Source organism: Mus caroli, unplaced genomic scaffold (genome assembly GCF_978045245.1).
Source record: "Mus caroli unplaced genomic scaffold, Mus_caroli_1 scaffold_16, whole genome shotgun sequence".
Classification (NCBI taxonomy): Eukaryota; Metazoa; Chordata; class Mammalia; order Rodentia; family Muridae; genus Mus; species Mus caroli.
In genome coordinates this window covers 30,769,466-30,794,507 of record NW_028227271.1, presented here as the reverse complement: position 1 = coordinate 30,794,507, position 25,042 = coordinate 30,769,466, and the positions used below count along the sequence as shown (strand labels likewise).

At 50.6% G+C, this 25,042-nt stretch overlaps 1 protein-coding gene across 1 annotated transcript in view; it reads right to left on the bottom strand.

Annotated features, from left to right (window-relative positions):
- The window catches only part of Ago2 (argonaute RISC catalytic component 2), an 88,135-nt gene extending 70,853 nt beyond the window's left edge, over window positions 1-17,282 (bottom strand). Inside the window, exon 1 of the mRNA XM_021183054.3 lies at window positions 17,102-17,282. Coding sequence (XP_021038713.1) covers window positions 17,102-17,123 — 22 coding nt within the window. The 5' untranslated portion in view covers window positions 17,124-17,282. The remainder of the gene's footprint in view (window positions 1-17,101) is intronic.
- Window positions 17,283-25,042: the final 7,760 nt, after the last annotated feature.

Sequence of the window (25,042 nt, the reverse complement as noted above, 5' to 3'; positions counted from 1 at the left end):
TGGGAGGATCAGGTTTCTTTAGTGGTGTGACCCCTGACAGGGTGAACACATTTTAAGGCAGTGAAGCAACCCACACTGGACTTGATGGGGGGTGGGGGGTGGGGAGCTAGATGGGAAGAAATGGATGGTGGGAAACATGCTAAAGGAAGGAATTAGGGAGGGGGGATAAGCTCAAAACACATTGTAGAAAACTAGAATTAATAAAACTATTGCAAAAGTAAAAATGTTCCTTAGTCAACTTGTCTACATGCATTGATTAGATGGGCAAAATGCAGGTCCCACGTGTGACCAGAGCCCCGATCCAAGGAAAGCACCAGGACTCGAGCACTGGGGCTACCACCACCCTTTTCTGTAAGAGACAAAGTTCCTGGCTGAGGACATATCGATATCTGATTGCTGCTTCTCCTTTATGCACTGCAACTATGTTTCTGTCTGTCTGTCTGTCCAGTTCTGAGAGGGCTAGACTCCACACGGATTTCTTTTCTTCTAAGATTTCTTTTTCTTCTCACATATGTGTATATCGGTCTGAGTGTGTGCAGTGTGTGTCGGCCAGAGCCGCTGTAAACCCCCTGGAACTGCCCCGTGAATAGTACCATGTGTAGGTTCTATCCCCTGGAGTGGGCCTCTTAGCCAATCAGAGTGTGATTGGTAACTCCCCTAACAGCTGTGCCACTGCAGCACCAGTGAGCCTGTCTTGTTAGGTTAGTCAATGTAGCTAGCAGGGGTCACAGCTGAGATTAAGGAGTCAGCCAGCCATTTTCTTGAAAATAAGCCAAATGGCTGACCACTTCTAAGAAAGGGGCAAGTATAAAATTCCAGCTTTAACACAAAAATTATAATGGAAACTTGAATCAGGAAGTTTCCATTTGCACCATGAGTTCCTGGGGACAGCAGTGAAAATCATGAATGGGATATTTAGATTTCATGAAATCAAACTTGTCAATGTTCAAAAGGTCTAGGAACTCAAACTATGTTCCAAATGGCCGATTAAAAACCCCTCACAACTGTACATGCTTTCCCATCCAGCGTAGCCAACTTTTAAGAAGCCATGATGGGGCTCAGAGATGGCTTACCGATGAAGAGTGCTGGTGTCTCTTGCAGGGAACCTGACTGAGTTCAGTCCCCAATACCAGCGTGTGGAGGCTTACAACCAATTCCAACTATAACCCCAACCTCAGGGGACCCACAGCCTCTTCTGGCCTTCTTCCCACACACATGGCACATACTCACAAAGACAGATACACAATAAAGTCTTTAAAAAAAAAGAAACAAACCAATATGGAAGCAGGGCTCTTCAGAATAGAAGAAGCTGAGGCAGGAGGATCAATAGTTCCAGGGCACGAGGAAGACAATGTCTCAAACACATACAAACATTGTGTGCATTGCCTGTCACTCCAGTACAGGGAGGTTCAAAGCCAGTGTCTAATCCTGTCTCAAAAACATACACCTTGACAGGGAAGGGGTGGGGTGGGGTGGGGCAGGACAGAAATTACTGTAGCTTGAAAACCCCTGATGCAACTGACTTGGGAGAAGAAGTTTTCCCAATTTCCAAACATCTGTGGCTATGTGAGGAGCCATCTTGGGGATAGGACCCAAGTCTAAATGTGACATTTGTATTAGTACTTCTGCTCAGATGAATTTTGCCAGCACCCTGTCATCAGGTCACATGTGCGATTCTCTCAGGAGACCTGGAATCCGAGGTATGAGCTGATAGTTGCAGGTTCTGGTCTCCACATTAGCAGTACACCCTCAGCAGTGTGCAAAGGCCATAGGTCTATCTGAGGCAGGCTGTTTTCTTCTATGTGTCCTAATAATGAATGCCAACCACAGCCCTTTCCAGAGCCAGCTCCTAAGAAAGCACACACACACACAAGCTACACAGTAACTCACATTTTTCTTTAAAAAACCATTTCATATATATATATATATATTTTTTTTCTTTTTCTTTTGGAGACAGGGTTTCTCTGTGTAGCCCTGGCTGTCCTGGAACTCACTTTGTAGACCAGGCTGGCCTCAGAAATCCTCCTGCCTCTGCCTCCCGAGTACAGGGATTAAAGGCGTATGCCACCACGCCCGGCACAATAATGTTTATATTGATATATATTTGGCATGTTGCCTCTTAAATATATTTCCTTTCTGCATGGTTTGGGTTTTTGTTTTGTTTTTCTACCCAGGGTTTCTCTGTGTAGCCCTGGCTGACTTCAAACTCAGAGAGAGATCCACCCGCCTCCGCCTCTTTCGTACTGGAAATAAACACATGTACCGCCACACTCATTTGGGTTTGGTTGGTTGGTTTTGAAATAGGGTTTCAGAATGACTTCAATTTTGAGGTCTTCCTGCCTCAGCCTCTCAAGTCTTGGGGTCATGGATACGGGCCGCTACACCCAGTATGTGGGGGCCTGGGGACCAAAGCTAGGCAGACAACTATAAACTGAACTACATACCCAACCATTTAAATCCCCAGGTTCCAGGCTAGCACAAGCACTGACTGATAAAAGGCCCCAAGAAGAAAGGGTCTTTGGAATCCTTAGTAGCAGAGACCCCTCTGCTCCACCTGAGCCACGGTCTAATTCTGTCATTATGTGACAATGAATTGTCATCTAGACTTTCTCAAAACCTCAAGAACACAGGCTGGGTGTGGGGACACACACCTTCCAAGAGGCAGAGGCACAGCCAGGGAGTTCGAGGCCAGCCTGGAAAGTGAGTTACAGGACAGCCAGGGCTATACAAAGAAACCCTGTCTCAAAAAACCAAAAAAAAAAAAAAAAAAAAAAGACCCTATCTCAAAAACCAACCAACAAGAACCACCTGAGGTGTCTCTGAGGAAGGCTGGAAGGCACAGGTTCTGGTCCTGCAACTCTGACACACATGGACACCTAACAAGAGCCCTGGCAACATTCTGCCCACCCCATGGAGCCCAGGTCCAGTCAGTGGGGAGCAGCTTGTTTTCTGTCCTGCTACCTAGTCCACCTGTGGAAACCTGATGACTGAGCTGACCCTATTATTCAGTGTGAGGTTCTGGGCTGGGTCTCAGGAAGTCAGAGTGTGGAACACTGTACCAGAGCCCCTGGGAGGAAGCCACCACCTGACACTGAAGGTCATGAAGGGCGGCCTTGTTAGTCACGGGCAATTACCACAGCCCAGGGGCTTTTGAGCCTGTTCGTTCAAACTGTCCTCTGACTGAGCCAGTCATCCTCTGCTGAAGCCAACACAGGACAGGGGGTGGGGCCAGGATGCTCATGGCATCTGTACCAGCTCTGGATTTTCAGAACCCCAAAGCTAGGAACCAGGCACCTATCCTGCCCTTGGTTTTGAAGTTTGGCAAATCACTGTGTCCTCCACGGTTATCTGGTTATTACAGTTTAAACAGCTATTTATTGAGCGCTTAGCTCAAGAGATAGCAAACATTGTTCACTTCAAAATACATAATCGCACCAGGGAAAAGTCGCTGAACAAACAGGGGTGTCTGTGCCCTCAGAATGGGCAGACAACCCTCCCCGCCTGGCAGCCAGGCTCCAGGGTGAAAGGGCAGTTCCATCACGTACCTACCTTACCAGGCCCCAGGCCCTGCAGGATGGGCCAGGGAAACTGAGGGCTGTAGCCCACATTTCATGGCAAGGTCACCCAATGCCTTCTCCCAGTTTTTTGTTTTGTTTTAGTTTAGTTTAATTGTGTAGTAAAAAAAATCAAAGAAAGAAAGAAACAAACCAAAAAACCAAAACTACAGACTGGGTACGTAGCTCAGTTAGTAGAGCACTTGTGAGCCTAGACCTGGATCCCAACAGCCAAAGCCCCTGGGAGGCAACACAGGCACCACCTTCCTTCTCTAGGCTGTGGAGCTCCAAGGCCAGAACACACAACTAGACTAGATGCAAATGGTCCTGATGGGCCACCATCCTACCACCTAAAAGGTCCAAATCAGGGGACGTCCCAAAGCAACCTACAGAAGCAGGCTCCCAGCCCACTCCCACGAGAGTCTCCAATCTCACAGAAAGTCAAGAAATGGAAAGCATCAGACACTTTAACCCTCCACAGTGTGACAGTGTGCCCGTGAGCCTGGCAGCAGCAGCAAAGACCTATGGGAATACAGGCCAAGAAAAGACAGTTCCCATTGCACTCATGAGGTCACAGTCATGAGCCACACCAGCGCTTAGAATTCAAAATACCAACCTCAAAAAAAAAAAAAAAAATTAAACTAGTGGTGGTGCATGCCTTTAATCCCAGCACTTGGGAGGCAGAGGCAGGCGGATTTCTGAGTTCGAGGCCAGCCTGGTCTACAGAGTGAGTTCCAGGACAGCCAGGGATATACAGAGAAACCCTGTCTCGAAAAAACAAAACAAAACAAAACAAAACAAAACTTCAAGTGTGTGGTGGTGGTACAGGCCTTTCTTTATTCTCAGCATCTAGGAGGCAGAGGCAGAGGCAGAGGCAGAGGCAGAGGCAGAGGCAGAGGCAGAGGCAGAGGCAGAGGCAGAGGCAGAGGCAGAGGCAGAGGCAGAGGCAGAGGCAGAGGCAGAGGCAAATCTCCAAACCAGCCCGATCTATTTAGTGAGTTTCACGTCAGCCAAAACTACATGGTAAGACTATTTTAGAAAACACAAAATCGCCGGGTGGTGGTGGCATACACCTTTAGTCCCAGCACTTTTTTGGTCTCAAAACAACAACAACAACAACAACAACAACAACAAATCAAAAAAGAAAACACAAAATCCATTTGCTCTTTAACAAAGACCTTGGAGGCCCCAAAATAGTTCCTAATATGGGTCCTATGCTGTGGACCTGACAGAAGTCAAAGATGCAGGTCCAGCACCATTCTCCCCTTCAGGAGGCCTTGGTTTATAAGCCAGGGTGACCTGTTGAAACACATATTAATACAGTTTTGGTGGTGGGATCACTCCCCACCTCAATAGTTTAAAGTTCCCAAATGAAAGACAGTTAGCCTTATATTTTGATATGCCTTAAACAACACAATAGCTGGGCCACTGCCTACCCTCCATTATCTCCTGCCGATAATCTTGAGTTACTACTCACTAATTTTATGTTCTATCCAGCTGCTCTGGACCCAGCTGGCTGCCCTGCTGTGCTGCGCCGTGCTGTGCTGCTCCTGGCTCCTTCACATGGTGGCCATGCCTCTCTGTCCTGCCCTCACAGGCATGGCATCTCTCCTCTCCTCCACACTCTCCCCACATGGCAGCTCCTTTCCCCTCTTATGTGTCGGACTCAAACGCTCTCTACATTACTAAGAGAAACCATGTCTGTTCCTAGGTGCATGGGCCCTGTCTTAGACAGGATTGAATTAGGATTCACTACTAGGTTACACAGTCATGTGTCTGCTGTCTTTTCCATGGCTTTGTTTAGAAAACAGCTTCTGACAGCATCTGACCAAATGTCTACAAACTCATATGCAAAAACAGAAGATGCTATTCTTGTTCAAATAGGAGGTTAGAGGAGGATGAAGGCTCCATCACTGTCCTTCCAACTAAAATCCCCCATCTGCAACTCTCAGCCTTTTTTAGGTTTTGAAAAAGCTAGGGATTGATGGGAGCCCCGCTACACAGCTCAGGAGGTTCTCTTGGTGGGATTCACACGGTATCATCTTCAGGTTCTGTGCCCCATAGCCCAAGTCAGCCACCACTTCACCAGCACCCAGACCACAATTGGCATTCCTCAGAAAAGCCATGGCACCCCTTCCCACTCTCACAACCGCAATTAAGGATGTGTGTAGCACAGCACACCTCCACCCAGGACTCTGCAAAGTCATTCACACTTGCTCTACACATAACAATACGACCAGTGGGACACTTATTAACCATGGGCCGTTAGAACCATCAGTCCGTGACTTGATATGACAGCTACACATTACTAACGGCCACAGACAAAGTACAATGCACGGTACTAATTATTCTGATGCTGGAGGTAATTTCCTAGGAATGCACAGCAATTCCTTGTAATAACAGTAAGGAGAGCTATTGCAACTCCCACTTTACAGACTAGGAAAGAGACCCAGGGAACTGACTACTGAGTGAAGCGGGATGGAAATCTCGGAAACTAACCATCTCCCCAGGGTCACTCCAAATGTGGGACAGTATCTTCCCTACCTCACCTTGGATGCAGTTCGCACCCAGAAAGGAGTCACTGTAAAAAGGTGCAGGTGTTTTAGCAAGGAGTCTCTGTGTGCAAGCGCCCTGTGTTTTCAGGGAGTCAGCTTGTCCTCCATGTATTGAGACCTAAGTCATGCATCTTCTTCTCTCAGTAATAACTTTAACTAAGCAGATGCCAGGCAGGCAACAGTGAGACACTCCAGGCAGGGCACTGCAGCACCACCCTCAATACGTGCGAGACTCAAAGAAGAGAGCCCCGAAGACTGACAGGGACAGAGCAGGACAGGACAGGCACTAAGCAAGGTGCTGACTGCCACAATGGATGTTAGGACCAGACACTTCAGCTCTCAGGAAAGGAGGCTTCACAGAGCTGCCCCCACCCTGTGCCATGCTCCCATCTGATCTGAGACCGGCTGACACCAGCTTACTTTATCTCCTAAGTTCTCTGAAATGAACACACATACCTCTTGATTATGAAGACCAGAAAAACACCAGATTGAAGGCAACCTGGCTATGGGGACTGTACATGCTCAGGAGACTGCCAGGTGTTCAACAAAAAAGCCATGGGACCAAAGTGCCACCTCTCAAGAAAACGCCACTAACTTCCAGGCCTCATCAGTGCCACACAGAGACCAGAGGAGCACATGCCAGGCTACACAATGACGTGCAGCAGGTGGTTATCCCTGGTCTCAACAGCTACTGTTGCCAAGTTGCCAACCACAGCTTGGGCACACACTTGGTGGCAACTGATACTCCTAGGGCAACACCATGGTGGGCTGCCCAAGTCAGGGCTCTCAGCCTCCTCACTGTTCAGATTTCAACCACAACACAGTAGTCATGTTGTTCTCAACTACAGACTATCCATTGCTGCAGGAAGAGCTGGATGCACAACTAGAGACATGCAAGACAACAGTGGTCTACAGTGATGTAGAAAACACAGGTCAGATGGCAGCTGGGGGGAGAACAGAAGAGGCGCCAAGGATGGTGCAGGTGAGTGTGTGTGTCTCACACCTAACTGTGACAGGCAGGACTACAACAGACAAGACAGATGGGAATCACCACAGCCCCAAACCACCACCCAGGGATCATGCTGGAAAGGGCTAAGGACACAGAAAGTGAAGTACAGAGAGCTGACGTCGCAGAGACCAGCCTGTGCTAAGTGGAGTCGGATGGCTGTGCCCACCTTCAGCAGAAGTCAAAAGACCACACGCCCATGGCTTCCTGGTGTCTATAACTGGTCCCCTGGTAGGCGGGGTGGGGAGTACAACGCGGGTGCTTGCAGGTGCATCCCAGCTACACCCTTCTCGAAGGCTGCGGTCATTTCAGAGATTAAAGAACCTCTGCTTGGAGCTCAAGGCCTGGTTTCTGTCCCCAGCAGGAGGAACGAGGGACGAACAACTCGGCAGGTGGGGACTGGTGACTGGTGGGGGACTGGTGGAGCCGCTCTGCCCCTGACATGGGCGTCAGGTACGGACACTGTCCTTAAATTTTCTCCTCTGCTTTTCTGAACATTTTTATTTTTTTCACAACTAAAAGCCCCTTACCACTTTTTTCCCCAAGTTTTTTAACACACAGCAGCTTCCACACCCATGAATCTATCCAGCGCAACCTGGCTCCCGTCTTTTGGAATGGAGCAGGTCTGTCCTGCCTCCCTCTGTCTCTCGGTCCCCTCAGGCAGAAAGCTGTGCCTAGTTTCTTACCTGTGTTTACCTACTCTGTGAGGACCACGTGTGGTCACCCACTCGCGTGGCTTTCCGCTGGTGGAGCAGGAGGCAGCTTGCATTCAGCAGTACAGGGCTAGCAGCAAATACTCAGACGCTAGGACCCAGACCAGGATCCCGGACTCTCGGGGTCCTACCAATAACTCATTAGTGTCTAGGCTACAAATTCTACAATGTGTCCTAATGAGATAAGTGTGCCTTATCTCTCTTTGGTACATCTTTGAAATGTAGACTTCACATTTCCCATCAGTTTTGATGCCTACCTAATCAATTAGTCTTATCAAAGAACCTCACTTTCTAAACTGAGCCTTGTGGTCCACACCTGTGTAATCCCACAGCTCAGAAGACAGAGGCAGGAGCATCAGGGCAGCTCCTGGCCAACTTCAGACACGACTCTGTCTCAACTTCCCTTAAAACAACAACAAAATCCTTCCCTTTCTAAAACTCTGTGATGCCAGTGAAGCCACGCCTTCATGGTGACGCAGGTAGAGGAAGTGAAGTAAGTTCTCCAGGAAATCACCTCCCATACATGGTAACTGTTCAAACAAACGGCAACACGAGGCAACCAACATCATTCAACTACCAACCAATCCCTTTCTCTGGGGGTACCCTAGCATTTATAGATCCTCTGAAAAGGTCCCAGAACGCCAAACATCACCACGTGCAGAAACAGATTTGCAGCTGGCAAAACCACGTACTTGCTAGAACGTGAGGCAAATCAGTCACCGGCTGTGGACACTCTGAAGCAACCCCATATCCCACACCTGAGATTAAAAAAACAAAACAAATCCCCATATTTCTTTTTTCTTTCTTTCTCTCTCTCTCTCTCTCTCTTTTTTTTTTTTTTAAGGTTTTTCCAAGACAGAGTTTCTCTGTGTAGCCCTGGCTGTCCTGGAACTCATTCTGTAGACCAGGCTGACCTCGAACTCAGAAATCTGCCTGCCTCTGCCTCCCAAGTGCTGGGATTGAAGGTGTGTGCCACCACGGCCCCGGCTATTTCTATGTTTTTAAAAGAAACCAAAATTCTCACTACACGTGTGTTATTTGCCTGCAGGTAGGTGCCTGGGGATGCAGACAGTCGAATCTCCCAGGAGCTGGACATAGGCAGTTGTGATCCTCCCAGTGTGGGCACTAAGAATGAAACTCAAGTTCTCTACAAGAGCAGTATGTGTTCTTAACCACTGAGCCATCTCTCCAGCCCCTTAACTGGTTAAATGCGTGTTACGTAAACTTCGCTACTTTTTTTTGAAAGGCTGTCATTTTGAAAGTACTTCCCTGCTCTGAAGTGTCAATCCTTTTTCTTCTTTCTGTTGTCAGTGCAGACCCACTTGAACCAGATAGATGAGAGCAATACACCACACTGCACTGCGTCCTGCTGGGTCGGACTAGGGTGAGGGCCAGAAAGGACTTGCCATAGGGCCAGTGGAAGCTCCAGGATCCATCCCAGAGGCCAGGGCTGGAATACTAGGGAGTAATGGCAGCCACCTGCCCGCCCAGCTTCTGAGGTCTGGCATAAGATGGATGGATGACTTGGCAAGATTCTTAACACATGTCATTCCGCAACATGAACTCAAAAACACCTCGCTCAGTAAAATTAAGCAAGAATAAAACAAAAACCACATTTCAAATAAATGTTCTTTAGAGTAACACTTGGTACCCGCAGTGTGCTTTTGAGGGCTGGTCTTGCACGCCCTGGGGCAGGCACCATCTCTCCACCCTCCCGGTGGCAGATGATAAGTGTCCTGCCCTCTCTAGAGAAGTGAGGCCCAGGGCTCAATCTCCTATAAACCCCGAGGCAACTCCTTGACACCACAGGCAACTAGGATCCTCTAGGGAGGGGTGACCCAACAGAATGAAATTCAACTCCCTCCAGAGGCCAATCTAGTTCTGCATTTGCTTGACGCCATGCGCACACATGTACCACCACACGTTCCTCTCTTCCTTTTATCTCACAGGGCTGTTTTTTCAACCCCCCCCCCCCCCACAATGCCACCATCCAGAGAAACCAGGCTCCCCAGTCAGGACCCCCCAGATCACATCCCCAGCCAGGACACCTATTATTGTCCTGGTCATCACAAAAGGAGCCTCTAGTCTAGCTGTTCCCAAGCCTTGAGGCTTCAGGTGCTTAAAAATGCACAGCACGGTTGCCATAGCATTTTGGGGACTCCTTAATGGTAACCTAACCATGATGCTCGAGCAGTGATTAGGGAGCACTGGTCCTAGGTTATACCTTTAAGCTTTTTCAGGAAAGAGGAGGGGCAGGTAAGCAGACAGACAAGCAGATATACTTAACAGTTCAGCTTATCTCTCATCTCCGAGGCTGTGCGGAAGGCAGGAACGATTCTCTTAGGCCCATCCAACCCAGGCTTCTGGCCTAGCCCCACTCTGGCCAGCAGTAGTCTGGGGAATGCCTGGGGCTCTTTTCTACCTTCTCAGAGGTCCTCCTACTCACAGCACCTGGGAGACCCACGCCCCTGGCCACAGAAATCACCTGGGCATGGCCTGGATCTTCCGGGAGCAAGCAGAGAAGCTGTGGGTCTCAAAGCCTTACCCACATCATCTGGCTTTTCCAAGCTCATATCCAGCACTCACCCCAACCTCAAACTGCCCCCTTCAGCACCCCAAGCCTAATAACCGAACCCTCACCTCAAAGCCTGCAGATCATCCCCCCTTATTCCACCACTGGCAGCAATGCCAGTTAGGACACCATTGTATCTGGCCTCTCTTCCTACCACGGCCATGAAATGAACTACTTACTGCTTCCTGGCAGTTGTCATGGTGAAGGTACAGCTAAACCCAATGCCTGCCCAATGTCCAATGCTGGACCGTGTGCTGGGTTCACACTCAGACCTCATGCAGTGCATAGACCATAGTCCCATAGAGACTCACTGCCTACTAGGACGATGCGGCACTGGCTCAACTCCTCTCACCCCTGCAGTGGTTCGAATGAGAAATGTCCCTAGCTGTGGCCTTGTTAGAGAGAGTACATCACACCTAGGGCTTGATTTTAAGAGCGTAGAGGGTGCTATTTCCATTTCGCTCAGCTCTATGCTTGTAAATGTTTGAAAATGCGAGCTCTGTTTCCTGTTCCTTGCGCCATGCCTCCTCATCATGGACTCTGACCCCTGGAATCATAACCCCCAAATAAACCCCCTTCTGTAAGTTGCCTTGGTCAGGGTGCTTTAATCACAGTAAAAGAGAAGTAACCAATTCGGCCCACACCCATCACCACCTCCTTCCCCCAGGTGAAGAAGGCTGGGAGAGCTGACAGAGAGGTCCCTATGACTAGCCCTCAGAGCCTGTCACCTCCCCCATGTTCTGTCAGTCTTCCCACAACTATAAAAAAAAGGGTCCATGCAGGCCTAGAGAGATGAATCAGCAGTTAAGAGCACAGGATGCTCTTCTAGAGGACCACGGCTCAATTACCAGCACCCGCAGGGCAGATCACAGCTGTCAGTAACTCTATATGATACCCTCACCCAGATATACGTGCAGGCAAAACACCAATGCACTCAAAATTAAAAGAAAAAAAAAAGGATAAACAATAAATAAAATTTAAATTAATAGGTGGGGGGTCCAAGGGTCACTCCACTCAACATAATTCCTGACCAACCAATCACCTATGATTTTCTTTTCATTCCCGTCCCAGTATGGCTGCCAGCTCCTGCCCAAACACACATGTGGATAAGAAACTGTTGGAGGATTTGTCCAAGAGCCCGACCACCCAGTGCCCCAGCTCTTGGGTAGCAATTTCTGCCCAGGCCTCCTCCTCCTCAACATTCTCTGACTCCCACAGATGCTAACCTGGCCTTCCATGGTCCCATAGTTTTAGTGCCCTATTCCCCAATTCCTCTCTCTTTAAACCATTGGCACCATTGGCGGCTTGCTCTCCAGTGACCCACTCAAGATGGTTCGTTCCTAGGACTCAGCTTCAAATGGGCTCCCTGGGAGTCAGGACCAGCAGAGACAAAGAGCCAATGACACCTGCGCAGACACACATGGAAACATGGGGAGGCAGGTACTTCTTAATGCTCTTTGCATCACCGGGTTAAGATTCTGCTCAGTCGTAAGCATGTCTAAGAACTGCCTGACTGGAACTCCTATCTGGATTGGCACACCAGCTCCAGAGCATCACTTACAGGCAGTGCTGTAGTCCTAGCTCTGCAGGCTAGGCTTCAAGCCTGGCTGGCTGCCTTGGGCAACCACCAATCCTGACAGAATGCTCCCAAGAAGACTGGGGACACATACATATAACTCCACCTTCAGTCTGCGCCACAGGGGAAGGGAACGAATCCAGGTCACAAAATCCATGAGCAACCCATTCAACCTCTCACAGGCTCCACAGAGAAGACCAACTCACCACGCATGCCTAAGACCAACTCACCACGCATGCCTAAGAGGACAGAACTGAAATAGATGAACACATTCATCTGTCCACTGGTTCTGCTGAGGCCATGGGAAGACCAAGAATGGACCTTGTTCCTGTCAGCTGAGTGCCTGGTTGCCTCTCACACAGGTGGTAGGTTCCCTGCTTGTGGCTACAGCGGCACATTTTGGTACAGCATCTCAGAGACACCTCGTGTGCACCTTCAGCCCTCAGGACTCCAGGTGAAATCAGGCCTGTCGATCCTGAGCCCCAAGCCTGCCCTGAAGATGGCCCTCTGGGTCTGCCTGCAGTCCCAGCACCTACCTCACTTGACTGGAGAAAGCTCCCAGTTTAGATGAAGAAGAACCCTGCTCGGCTCTACTGAGAAACAGATAGGAGAGTTCAGTGTTTGGTCTCAAAGAACAAGGGGACCAGGGCTTGCCCTTAGAGGTGAAAAGGGAAATTGGTTCCCTTTAACCATCCAAAGTGAGAGGATGGCAGGCTGGGGCTGGGCCAGCCTAGCCTCACCGCCCTTAAGATAGTGTGCTGGTGGGGCAACGCAGCAGGGTGCAGACAGTTGGGGTAGATAAAGGGAAAGAGCACAAAACACAGAGCAGGGCTCCTCACCTCACACCTGAGCCCAAAACTGGGGAAGGAAAAAAAAAAAATCCACCCTGGGCAAGGGCGTCGTCCTGGCTTTGACTTTCTGTGTGTTGAATAACATGTGTTGAAAGTGTAGAAACAGGCCATGGAAAAACAGGCTCCTGAGCTGGAGAGATGGCTCAGCGGTTAAGAGCACCAGCTGCTTTTCCAGAGGTCCTGAGTTCAATTCCCAGCAACCACATGGTGGCTCACAACCATCTGTAATGGGATGTGATGCCCACTTCTGGTGGGTCTAAAGACAGTGACAGTGTGCTCACATCATAAAAAAGAAAAATTAAAAAAAAAAAAAAAAGGACTGGAAAGATGGCTCAGTGGTTAAGAACTGACTGCTCTTCCAGAGGTCCTGAGTTCAATTCCTAGCACCCACACGGTGGCTCACAACCATCTATAATGCGATCCGATGCCCTCTTCTGGTGTGTTTGAAGAGAGACAAAATATTTTTTAAAAAAAGAAAAAAATATAGGCTCCTGCAACTATGAGTTTTACATTCAAAGTGACCTGTGCAAAACAAAAACAAAACAAAACCCCCTCAGGACTGGGCTGGAGAGGTGGCTCAGAAGTTAAGAGCACTGACTGCTCTCTCTGCCAGAGGTCCTGAGTTCAAATCCCAGCAACTACGTGGTGGCTCACAACCATCTGTAATGGGATTCAATGCCCTCTTCTAGTGTGTGTCTGAAGACAGCTGCAGTGTACTCATATAAATAAAAAGTAAATAAATCTTTAAAAAAACAAAAAACAGAACAAACAAAAACCACCCTCAGGACAAGGGAGTCAGAATGAACATGAGGGGGTGGGTCTCCATCAGCCCCTCACAGAACAGGAAAGCAGGCAGGAGGACTCTGAAGGCCAGGCAGATAGTAAAGCTGGTAAGATGGCATACATTCGGATCTCCCAAAAGAGAACCAAAGCAAGTTGAGAGCCGGCCCAGGATATATAATAAGATGCCGCTTCCAAAAACAAAACAAAACAAAACAAAACAAACAAACAAAAACCAAGAAAGATTTAGAAGACAGGAAAGCAAATGTACATAGTCTACTAACTTCATATTCTAACATCAATTTTAGGGGCTGGACAGGTGGATCAGCAGTTAAGAGCACTGGCTGCTCTTCCAGGGAGGACCCAGGTTCAAGTCCCAGCAACCACATGGAAACTCACACCTGTGACTCCGCTTCCAGAAGATCACTTCCAGAAGATTTGATGCCCTCTTCTGGCCTTTAGGTCAATGTACACATGTGGTACACATACATACATACATGCAAACACCAACCTACATAAATACAAATAGATCTAAAAAGCAAGCCAATTGCAATCATGTTTCTGCAGCCAAGAGAACTAGCATACCAATGGCAGTGGGCGGTGCCCACACCGTACCTTCACCAGCCCACCAGGGTGACCTGTGATCCCAAGACTCAGGAAGCAGAGACAGGAAGATGAGTTTGAGACCAGCCTGTTTATAGCCCAGGGAGGGAGGGGCGTGATTCCCTGTATTCTACTCACACAAACATGTCCTCTGGAATGTGTCTAAGGATGTAAAGGGAAAGGGACAGCTGACAAGACCAGGACATTGACAAGCGCAGGAGAAACAAAATCCTTTGACACCTTGCTTTCAGGTTTGTAAAATTACTCCACAGTAGAAACTTCTTAAAAAATTGTGTGATACAGTTCTTACAATAACAATTCATAAAATTTAAAAAGGGGGGGGGGGGAGAAAGAAGAGAAACATTTTTATCATTCTGGCAGCCCCAGCCTCTTGACTTGTAAAGAATAAAACCAATGGTGTTGACAGAGACACTCAAAAGTTACAAAATGTTGCTTCTTCAGAATGTGTAAGTCAAAGCTTTTCCATCTTTTCTCTTGAACTCTTATTTAAATTCCCCGACAAGCTACTGGGGGGTGGGGGGAAGATTTCCCACAAGTGCTCAGCCACCGGCTGTGCGTTCCAGCTGTTGGCAGAGCTTTCCCTGCGGCACACACAGGCCGCCAGGCTGCAGTGGTACCCTCAGACAAAACTGTGAATTGGGGAGAATGGGAGTGGGGGCAGGGCTAACCGCTGCCATCCGAGAGCACAGCAATGATCAAAGACTCAGTCCTGATTGGCAATTTCCAGGGTTATTTTGTAGCAAATACTCTCGGGCTCTATAATGCAGGAACACGCCTTGCTGGAGGCAAAGCTCCTCCCAGACAGTTTAAGATCCTTGGGTGGGTGGGTGGGGGGACCCCACCTAGAACCCACTATCTAGGAAGTTTCAGTATGGGTAGGGAATTTACCTTCCGGAAACCACTAACCAATCCCAATAGCACAGGAAGGAAAAGAAAAAAAAAAACCCTATGAGGTTCTGAACCTTGGCCCCCAATGCTACTAACCTCACACATCTAACAGTATTTGTGACAGACACAATAAGAACCCACGGTGAATTCTATTTTTAAAGTTAATTTACTAAGTATTTACTTCCCATCAAGCTCAGAAACAGCAAAAGTCTGTCACTTTTCTATAATTCAGATCCAATGGTCTTCCATTCTCCTAAACTTGGAAATATGATGGAGTCTCTTTGACGAGATGGGGGCGGGGGGATTCCTTGTAAACAGAATTAAAAGCCTTGATATGTACAATAAAATGGAGCTGCACTCCAGGCTTGCAATTACAGACACTGGCCCACCTGAAACTTGAGTTCCTTCCCAGCCCGCCATTGGCCAAGAATTATCCTACAGGCATCTCTTTTCTCACCCAAGGCCTTCTTGGTTAGAGGGGACTGTCTCTCTCTTAGGCCACAATGCGGAGGCCCACGCAGCAGCCATCTTCAAAGCTGCCAGTGACCAAAATGAACCGGTTTAACCAAGAAAGCTACCGCATTCTCTTTTTTAAAAAGGCAACAAAGCTCTCCTTGCAGAACACACAGTAGGCTCTTACTTCCACCCTACCTAAGAGCTCACTGGTCTAATCCACACCAAACCAGTACTTCCAACAGCGGGTCAAGGTCAAAGGGACTGGGAAGCACTTCTAGAGGGGAGTGCTCAAACAGGTTGCCCTAATGCTTGCTGGCTCCCGGATGTTAAACGTCTCTGAGCCTCCACTGTCCGTCTTCAAGAAAGACCCACTGTGGCAAGCTGAAGGGATCAATCAACACGCGAAATTAACGAAAGCCTGGCCTCGTCCCCGAGAAAGTCACTAGAAATTGACACATTGGGAAAACGTACAAATTTGGAGCTAAGATTTGCTGGGTTCCTCCACAGCGCTGAGCTGGGGGGGTGGGGGTGGGGGGATTCCCAATCTGGCAAGAGGCTGCCGCTGGCCATTTCGCAGGGACCTCCAGGCCCCAACATCTGTCCCTAGGACCCGGGCACCTCCCAAGCGCAAGGTTAAAAGGGTCTTCAAATCGTTGGGAAGCCTTATAACGCATTTACAAGTTGGTCAGTGGGCATTCGAGGAGCTCTGTGACATCAGGAGCGGAGGCGCACTAGGCTCCGAAGCAGGCACCATAGGGAACCCGGGAGGATCTGGGAGGCTTCCAGACCCCACAGTGAAGAAGTCTGGGGAGGCCCCAGGGCCGAACCACTAGGTCAGGTGGGCAGCGGGGAGGGCCCGCGGGCGCCAAGTACAGCCTGGCGGACAAAGGGGGGCAGGCTGAGCCCGAGCAAGCGGCGGGGCAGCCGGGAAATGGAGCCACGTGCCTGGCGGGAGAAGGCGAAAAAGCCTCCCCAACACTTGTTTTCTCAACCCCGCGAGTAAACCGCCCTCCTCTCGGCTCCAGGAGCGGGGTGGGGAAATGCGTTCGTGTTTTTAAGTTTTCTGGAACTTTTCCAGAGAAACGGGCACGCTGGTGGGAAAGGGGTGCCACGGCGGCCACCCGCTCCGCTAGGAAATCGCAGGGCGATTAGCACTTGAATGGGGAGGGCGGCTGCCCGGCGTGAAACTGCGTCCCAGCGACCGATCGCGGTCCCGGGGCCCCGGGGTTCGGTTCCCGACCCGTCCAGCTCCCCGCCCCAGGCCCGCCGTGCTGGGCCCCACAGCTATGCGCTCGGGGACGGCGGGAGGAGCGCTACGGGAGGACGGAGACCCGTTGCAGGCCGAACCTGGGCCCCCGCACACGTCCCGGTGGCGCTGCTCGGGTGCACTGGGCCTCCCAGCCCCGAGGCCCTGCCCGGCCGCCCCGAGGCTACGCCGCGGCCCCACAGGCCCCGCCGCCCTCGCCTGCCCCGCCCGCCAACCGCCAACCGCCGCGGCACGAGTGCCGGGCGCCGCGCGGACTCACCGGGGCCGGCTCCCGAGTACATGGTGGCGTTGCCGAGGGCCGCGGCCGAGGGCCGGCCGCGCGCTCCACGGGCCCCGACGCCGCGAGCCGCGAGGAGCCGCCGGCCGCTCGATCCGCCCCGGCGCGGCCGCCTCGCAGAACAGGTTTACCCGACGCGGCCGGGGCGGCGGGCGGAGGCGGCGGGAGCGGAGGGGGAGGGGAGCGGGAGGAGGGAGGGGAGGAGGAGGGGCGAAGGGACGACGAGGGAGGGGACGGCGGGGAGGGAGGGGACGGTGGGGAGGAGGGAAGGTGGCAGGGAGGGGGGCAGGGGAGGAGGCTGGAGGCGGCTCGCGCCGGCGGGATGGGGTGGGGGGACTCGCGGTGGCGGCCCCCCGCGTGCTTGCCCTGAATGAGGGACCCCAGAAGCGACCCGGGGCACGCGAGCCGAGACCTTCCCTGCGGCCGAGCGAGGCGACGTCTGGTTTCCGGGCGCGGCCAGCCCGGCACTGCGACCAGAGTCGGAGTCCTCCCGCGCCGAGTGGCAGAGCCTCGGCCGCGTCCCGCCGCGCACCCGCCCCTGCACCTCGGCCTGGCTCTTTAAGTTATTAACGAAACGGCGACGGGAAGCTAGCTCCCCACCCAGAGCTTGAACTTGGACGCGGCCAGACCCGTGCGCGTGACCACACCGCCACCTCCCGGCGCGACTCGACAACCTAGATAATCCTAGCAAAGCACCAAGGAAGCCCAGCAAGTTCAAGATTAAATTTTATCAGCTGTCAGGGAGCAGATCTGGTCGGGGCTCCCCGCTTTCTGGCCTCCGAGCCCCCAAGTTCTGCTCTGAGGCCTGCTAGACCAGCATGCTCTATGCACGCATGTCCCTTCTCCACTTGTTGCTGGCGTGTGCTCCCAGACCTGTCCAGCTGCCTCTGGAACCTTTTCTATAGAAGAGGAGGGTGTGTCAGCTCCTGCCTCGCCCTGCAGACTTTGCAATGTCTTCAAAGCCCATACTGAGAACCCAGGCCAAAGACAAACAGGGTCCTACTGCAGGGACCCCATCATCGGGGTAGGCTCCATATTCTGTGTAGTGCTTAAAGATAGTGCCAGGAGCAAGAAAAGAAGCTCTCCTTCCAATAAAGGAGGAGGAGGAGGAAACTAGACACAGCATTGCAGGGCTGCCATCCCAGCTAGCCAGAAGTCGAGGGAGGCGGATGGCTCCCGTAAATCCAGTCTAGGATACATAGAAGAAAGACTTGCCCCCACCCCTCTCCCAAGTGATTGACACAAATGGGTAATCAATCATACCTAGCCCTTGTGGTCACCACTACTTTGGTACTTTAGGGATGGAGACAGGATTTGCTGAACTCAGGAGACATCTTGGCTCAGAACCAGCCAGGGTAACACAGAACTAATGGGGGGGGGGGAGGCGGTGTTCAGCGGGAGGCAGTGTTAGACTTCAACTCAGCAGTAAAGCACTGACATTGGGTCTGCTCCCAGCACTGACATCCTACCCCCAAAGTCATGAAGTCGTTTTGGGGAACATGGAGTAGGTAAGTTGCCAGGCATCAAGAAGCCCTGGGTTCAATCCTCAACGCCGCAAAAAAAAAAAAAAAAAAGCGCATGATTACACATGTGTTTCTGAGCACAGGGAAGCCTGGGTACTGTGGGCATTGCTGCTCATCACAGGGATCACGGCGAAGATGGACACCGTGCGCGCTCCCTCCAGAGTGGAGTGAGAAAGACAGTAGAGTGTGTCTGCAGATGGGATCCAGTCAGTGCGGCTAAGTGCAGCAGTGTGCTTGGCCCTGAGCCAACAGGCCAGCATCAGCCTGGAGGTGTGACTCCCATTATTGTAAGGGTTCCTACGCATCCAGCTGTGCTTCCAGGAGGCTGAGGCAGTATAGGAATCCCTGCCTCTAAGGGAGGGAGCGAGGGAGGGGGAAGATCCCAAACAAGCAAAATTAAAGTAGCTCAGAGATGCCTTTGTAAGTAGCCGCCATCCTAAAAACAGCTAAGTAGTAGCTACGGTGTCCATCTAGCAGGAAAGGGCCGTGTGGAGCAGCCCCCTGGATACCTGCGGTTGCAGCATACCGTTCCAGGAGCCATGTTTCACTCCGAGGCCCACAGAGCCTGCTTGACAGTATAACACTAGGACCTGGGAGAAAAGCTGCAGGCTCTGCGGTAGGATGGAGGCTGGGAAACTTTTGTTTCCAGGCAGGATTATCTCAGGAAGGCTGGATTGTGTCTCTCCTGAGACCCAACACTGCCCTCTGCTGGTAGAAGGATGCCATTGCTTCCCGTCGGCCTCCTTCCACAGCTCAGTGCCCAGTTAAGTCCCGGGCTCACATTCAGCCACTCCGTACCAGCATTCAGAGTGCCCTTTTCCAGGGTACAGCCATCCTCCCCTGCGCTGATGCACCGTCCAAAAATCTGCAGACCCACAACCCAAGCCAAGGACACCATCGCTCCCTCTGACAATTTCATCCCCAATCCACCTCTTCCCCCATGGAGGGGGGGGGCTGCCTTCTTTCTGGACTGCAAGCTAGGACTCAACTTACAACGGTGTCATCTCCACTCACGCCTAGAACCTTCTCCAGTTCCCAGTCTGGCCTGGCACATAGCATTGGAGGCCTCGGTCCCTCCCGGCTCAATTCCTACTCTTGGGTTGGGGCTCCTGGTGCTATATGTAGCTATACACTCAGGCACAGGACGAGCTGATGAAGCAGGCCAGCCCATCTCTTAAAACACTTTGCACTCCCAGTTTTGATCAATAATCCCCAGGAAAGAGAAAAGAGAGCCTGAGGCATTGCACACCACATGCTCCAATGCTACGGGGCCTGAAGGATTCAACTTTAGGGCCTATTAGTTCCTTCAAGTCGGTGTGGTTATATTTGTAATCCTAGCACTGACGCTAAGGCAGGGGGATCGACAAACCATCTCAAAAACAGCTAGGTGTGATGTGCTGCATGCATTTAATCCCAGCACTTGAAAGGCAGAGGCAGGCTGGCCTATACATGTTTGAAGCCACTAGGCTTCTTTTGCTTTTTTATTCCTTTTGAGACAGGGTCTGAGGTAGCTTAGATTGGCTACCGCAAATTCACCAAATAAATAGCTGAGGCTGCCCTTGAACTTCTGATCCTCTTGCCTTTACCTTCGTGACCACACCTGGCTGTCTTTCCTTTCCTTTCTCTTGGTTGCTTCCTATCCCTCTCCACCCCATCCTTCCGTTTCTGTCTTACTCTAGAGCCTCAGCCTTCCCTGTAGGTGGCTCTTTACACGTGTAGGCCCACTGCCCACGGCTCCACTTTCTGTTGTGTTTAAGCCATGGTCTGTGGCATTATGTTACGGTAGTCACTATGGATTGAGACACTTTTACTGGACTCTGCAAATGAGAAGGGAAGCGCTGGAGTTATGGTTCCGTTGGTAGAGGGCTTGCCTCGCATGCACAAAGTCCTGGGTTCTCTCCTTAGCATCACATGAATCAGGCCTGGTGGCCCATGGTTGGAATCTAAGCACCAAAGAGGCAGAGACACGAGGATCTCTCCAAGTTACAGGCCAGCCAGGCTATATAGTGAATGTTTTGGGGGAAAGGAAGTTTCGAGACAGGGTTTCTCTGTGTAGCCCTGGCTGTCCTGGAACTTGCTCTATAGACCAGGCTGACCTCAAACTCAGAGAGATGTGCCTGGCTTTGCCTCCCAAATCCTGAAATTGAAGGCATGCGCCACCATACCTGTTAAAAGGTTCCTGCCATGAAACCTGATGGTGGGAGTTCAGCCCTAGATCCACAGCGGAAGGAGAGAACGGGCTTTTTCCAAGCTGACCTCTGACTTCCACATATGAATCATGAAAGGCAGGCACATGTGTATTGCACATGCACATACCAATACACAAAAATGTAACACAACATATATATTTTTAAAGGCCACCAAAAAAAAAAAAGAGTAATATATAACGGCTAGAGTACTTGCCTAGTATGTGTTAAGGCCTTGAGATTAGTCCTTGGCACTGAAAAAATATTGTGTGTGTTTGTGTATCTCTGTGTGTGTCTATGTTCATACACACGTGCATAGGCAAACTGGAATCTCAGACTTTCCTATGCGCCTCCGAGTACAAGGAAAATAGTTGCTATGTGATCAGATGTGCAGTACACAGCTGGTTAAAGAGACGTAAGAGTTGGATACGAAATAACCCAGTCACTGGGACTGTTGTCTTGACTGTAAACTTGACTCCAAAGATGCCCAGCTCACTAGTAAAGCATAGCCTAAGGGCCCGTGGAAGTGTTTAGATCGTCCACCGTGCGGTTCCTGGGATGAATGACTGCAGGGAGGTGGTGCAGCTATGCTGGGAACCCGGGTCACCAGGTATGATCCCGAGGCCTGCATGGTGCCTGACTATTTCCTGTCAATCATGAAGGAGAAGAGCCTCCACTAACACATCTGCCACAAGTGCCATGGAGCCAAGCAGCCATGGAGCAAACACTCCAAAAGAAATCTCTTGGGACTGAAAGAGGTGGCTCAGCAGTTAAGAGCTGGTCTTCCTGAGGCCCTGAGTTCACTTCCCAGCAACCACATGATGGATCACAACCATCCATAGTGGGATCTGAAGCCCTCTTCTGGCATGCAGGTATACATGCAAATAGAGCACTCATAGACATAAAAATAAATCCCAAAAACAAAAAATCTCTTGCCCCTAGGGGGCTTCTCTCAGGAATCTGGTCACAACGGGATAAAGCTGACTGATTGTTACAGTCATGGAAAGGACAATTTGAGTGGAAATTTATTTCTTTTTTTTTTCCCCCTCCTTCCCTCCCTCCCTCCCTTCCTTTCTCTCTTTCTTCACTGCTGGGGATTAAAGCCAGGGAGTGCTCAGGACATACTAGATTAGTGCCCTGTCCTGAGCTCCAGTCCCAGCAGTAACATAGTTCAAAGAGAGAACAGAGACCTTTCTTTGTCCATGACTTGACGAACCCAAGGAAGGGCTGCTGATGGCTGGAGGGAGTAGGGGGTCTTTGATTGTTCTTTTCTCATTGTTCATTTTCCCTACATCAGCACCACGGGAGCTATGGGCCCCAAATAGCAGGTGGCATCAGGAGGAAGTTATATCAAAGTGACTCCAGTCTCGGAGCCATTTCAGCCTAAGGCCAGAACCCCAGGCAACCTCTTTCCTGCAGCCGCAGAATTGGACCTAAAGCTGGCTCACTGTGCACTGGTGCACAGGGTGGGGAAAGCAAAGGTCGGGAAACCAAGCTTAGGTGTGTGTTGGCAAGAGAAGGGGCCAGAGAAGTGACCTGCCTGCCCTAGAGCCTAGTTCTCCCTCCAAGACACCTGTGTGACTAGGGTAGTACACACTCAGACGCCTGGAGACCTGGCCTCAGCTTGGGTCTCGCCAAGGCCACCAAGAGCAGCTTACCCCTGGTGGCTATGGGGCCAGCCTGGCCTTAGCTGCTCATGGAGCACTGTCCAGCTGTCCAGCTGCGGCAGGCCTCAGGTAAACACAGCTACCTCAGCCAACTGAGCCACAACCAGCCAAGCCTCAGATGTGGAGTCAATAGCATTTGTTAAATGAACTGGTACAAACCCCAAAGGGCTTTTCCCAGAGTGGGAACTGACAAACTGACTTTCTCATTTAATACAGTTCATTGGTGTGGTCCTGGGGATTGAATCCAGGGCCTAGGCAAGTGCTCCGCTGCTAAGTACACCGGAGCCCAGAAACTGACAAATTCACTCTAAGTGAATATATAACTGCAAACGACAGCGAGACATGGTGGCTCAAACCTGTAACTCCAGAACTGGGGAGACAGAAGCAGGAGGATTAATATCCCTGTGAGACCAGCCTGGGCTACATAGTAATCACCAGGCCAGCTTGGGCTACGTATTAGACTATCTCAACAAAACAGAACAAAGTGAGACATAAACAAAATGACTTAGAAGAGCCAGAAATACAATGTCTTGAAAAAGGACAAAAGGGTCGGGCAGTGGTGGCGCACTCCTTTAATCCCAGCACTTGGGAGGTAGAGGCAGGCAGATTTCTGAGTATGAGGCCAGCCTGGTCTACAGAGTGAGTTCCAGGACAGCCAGGGCTACACAGAGAAACCCTGTCTCGAAACACACACACACACACACACACACACACACACACACACACACGCATCATGAGCTGTGTGCAAGGGAAAGCAGGGAAAGCTTGGGGACATGAGAAGGAGAAAGGAGCCCCTTGCCCTGGAGTCTGGCTGAAGACTCTAACTAGCATAGTTAACTGCTTAAGGTCTTTCTCCCTTCCCAGTTACAAATGTGTGAAATTCTGTAGGAATCTCATCAGAAACCCCATTTACATGGAAAGGGCACACACTAAGTCCCCTGTGCAACCCTACTGACTCCTGGCTTCACCTCATCAGACTAAAAATCCGCCCAAGGTATCCACAGATCTTTATCTTGCCCATCAAAATGCCTTTAATCCCAGAGCTCTGGAGGCAGAGGCAGGTAGATTTCTATGAGTTCAGGGCCAGCCAGTTGTACAGAGCAAAGTCCAGGACAGCCAGAACTACACAGAAAAACCCTGTCTTGAACAAAACAAAACACACATCAAAAACAAAAACAGAAAACAAAAGAAAAAGCAAAAAGGAGAGGGTGTTTTAGCAAATGTTTGAGGTGTAACTTGAGACACCCCCCCCCAAATGGTCTTCAGGGCTGATGCTGAGAAGCCATGCCTACTCCAGCAGAAGCTCACACGCACTTGAGTACATTTTACTTGCTCCTATTCTCCCGTGGGAAGCACACCATCTCTCCACCTCAGGGAAGGGACATCTCTCTCCTGAGAACCTTTCTCTTAATTCTCTCATAATCCCAATGCCTATAATCCCAGCACATGGGTGGTAGAGTCCGGGGAAATGGCCACAAGTTCCAGCCCAGCCAAGGTTTCACAGACTCTGTCAGAAAAACTAACAAACAAAAAGACATTTCAAATGATTGTCATCCTTTACTGGGTAAAACTGAGATGGCCTGCAGAACTGGTATGGACTAGGCCCGTAGAGATGTAGTCCAGGGCAGATACAGGTGGAGAACACTGGAGTGACCATGCACCCAGCAATGTAGCCCAGGGCAGGGCAGCAGCTGGTGTGTCCTGCAGCTTCAGGGCCACATGCCTGAGAGTGTGAGGGAGGCCTCTGGCTCTCCATACCATGTAGACATCAGACTCCATTCTTGCAGGTACTGTTTGTTTCCAGGGCTCCCAAAGCTCAGCTCTCACAGTCCTTTCTGCCAGGCCTCACAGGCACCCTTAAGCCTGGGAGCAATGGTTTCTTGCTTTGTGAGGAACTGAGATCCCCTGGCCTTTTGTGAAGTGTTCTGTGAATGCAGGAATCTATTTAGATGTGGGCTTGGTGAAGTGAAAGCCTGAAGCAAGAGTCACATCTTTCCTGGGTACCTTAGCTGCTTTCAGCTGTGCTTGGCTGCCTGTAGGTGCCTCCCATCTTGCTGCTCTTTTTTGAATAACAGACCCTTGGGGACATGGTCACCTAGCAGCACCTGGCTCCCACGCTCCACAACACAGCAGATGGAGATGCACTTGAATCCAGCCATCCACTCCTGTCTTTGTACAAGCCAAGGCATCACTGTGTTGCCATAGAAACAGATGCTCCGTTCCTACGCAACTAGCAATCAACCTCCGCACACAAAAATGCTGATGAGAGCTTCCACAAAAGCAGACATTGGTGACTCCTAGGTGTCATCCTTCTAGCAGGTAACATCAGTCATCTAGATGGGCTGGGCTGCTGGGCCATGGTGATGGTCACAGAGTACTCTATAGTCAACAAAGTCCAAGAAAGAAGAGAGGGTCAAGCAGTCTCCCAAAAGTCAGTAACCCTGGATAGAGAGCCAAGCAAGGTCCCATCTTTGGTTCTCTAGTCCTCCTGATGATGACTATATGGGCTTCCCTTGAGCCAATGTGAGAAAGCAGTGGTAAACCCAA